The sequence below is a fragment of the Buceros rhinoceros genome, unplaced genomic scaffold, assembly GCF_000710305.1.
Source record: "Buceros rhinoceros silvestris isolate BGI_N320 unplaced genomic scaffold, ASM71030v1 scaffold36515, whole genome shotgun sequence".
NCBI lineage: Eukaryota > Metazoa > Chordata > Aves > Bucerotiformes > Bucerotidae > Buceros > Buceros rhinoceros.
The window spans coordinates 1-1,531 of NW_010412880.1; the positions used below are offsets into that span (position 1 = coordinate 1).

A 1,531-nucleotide genomic window follows, 5' to 3' on the forward strand; every position below is an offset into this window, starting at 1 on the left:
TCGCGGAACTGCAGCCGCACCTCGGCCTTGCGCTCGTTCAGCGCCTTCCCGCAGCGCAGCACGAAGGGCACGCCTGCCGCGGGGCGGGGCGGGGAGCAGCGTCAACGTGGTCAACGGCAACGTCATCGACATCGACATCGTCAACGTCAACATCATCAACATCAACATCAGCATCATCGACATCAACATCACCATCATCGACGTCAACATCGACATCGTCAACGTCAACATCATCAACATCAACATCAGCATCATCGACATCAACATCACCATCATCGACGTCAACATCGACATCGTCAACGTCAACATCATCAACATCAACATCAGCATCATCGACATCAACATCACCATCATCGACGTCAACATCGACATCGTCAACGTCAACATCATCAACATCAACATCAGCATCATCGACATCAACATCACCATCATCGACGTCAACATCGACATCGTCAACGTCAACATCATCAACATCAACATCAGCATCATCGACATCAACATCACCATCATCGACGTCAACATCGACATCGTCAACGTCAGCATCATCAACATCAGCATCATCAACATCAACATCATCAATGTCAACATCAACATCATCATCATCATCGTCATCAACATCGACATTGTCAATGTCAACGTCATCAACATTGACATCGTCAACGTCAACATCATCAATATCATTAACATCAACATCACCATCATCGACGTCAACATCATCGACATCAACATCAGCATCATCAACATCATCAACATCAACATCATCGACATCATCGACATCAACATCAGCATCATCGACATCAACATCACCATCATCGACGTCAACATCGACATCGTCAACGTCAGCATCATCAACATCAGCATCATCAACATCAACATCATCAATGTCAACATCAACATCATCATCATCATCGTCATCAACATCGACATTGTCAATGTCAACGTCATCAACATTGACATCGTCAACGTCAACATCATCAATGTCAACATCATCATTGACATCGTCAACGTCAACATCATCAATGTCAACATCAACATCGTCATCATCAATATCATCTTCAACGTCGACATCATCAACATCCTCAATGTCAATGTCAAGATCAATATCAACATCATCATTGACATCGTCAATGTCAACATCAGTGTCAACATTATCATCATCAATGTCAACGTCGACATCAACATCGTCAACGACACCAACATCATCAACGTCGTCAACATCTTCAACATCAATATCAACTTTATCATCAACATCGTCAACACCAACATCATTAATGTCACCGTCAACAGCATCGTCATCAATGACATCATCAACATCGATGCCAACACCGCCAACATCAACGTCATCAACACCAGTGTCAACGTCAACATCAACTTCCTCATTAACATCATCAACGTCAACATCAACATCAACGTTGTCATCAGCACCATCATCATCAACACCAACGTCATCACCAATGTCAACAGTGTCAACGTCAACATCAGCAGCAGCAGCAGCACCGATGTCATCAAGAGCAACATCACCACCATCACC

General features: G+C 44.0%; 1 protein-coding gene across 1 annotated transcript; it reads left to right on the plus strand.

Annotated features, from left to right (window-relative positions):
- Window positions 1-54: 54 nt before the first annotated feature.
- LOC104493813 (uncharacterized protein DDB_G0271670-like) lies at window positions 55-1,471 on the plus strand (the record flags this gene model as incomplete). The annotated part of the gene is made up of 2 exons (XM_010136553.1): window positions 55-248; window positions 328-1,471. Coding segments are annotated over 2 exons (1,338 nt in total), but the record flags the coding sequence as incomplete, so codon positions are not given.
- Between the last annotated feature and the right edge of the window lie 60 nt (window positions 1,472-1,531).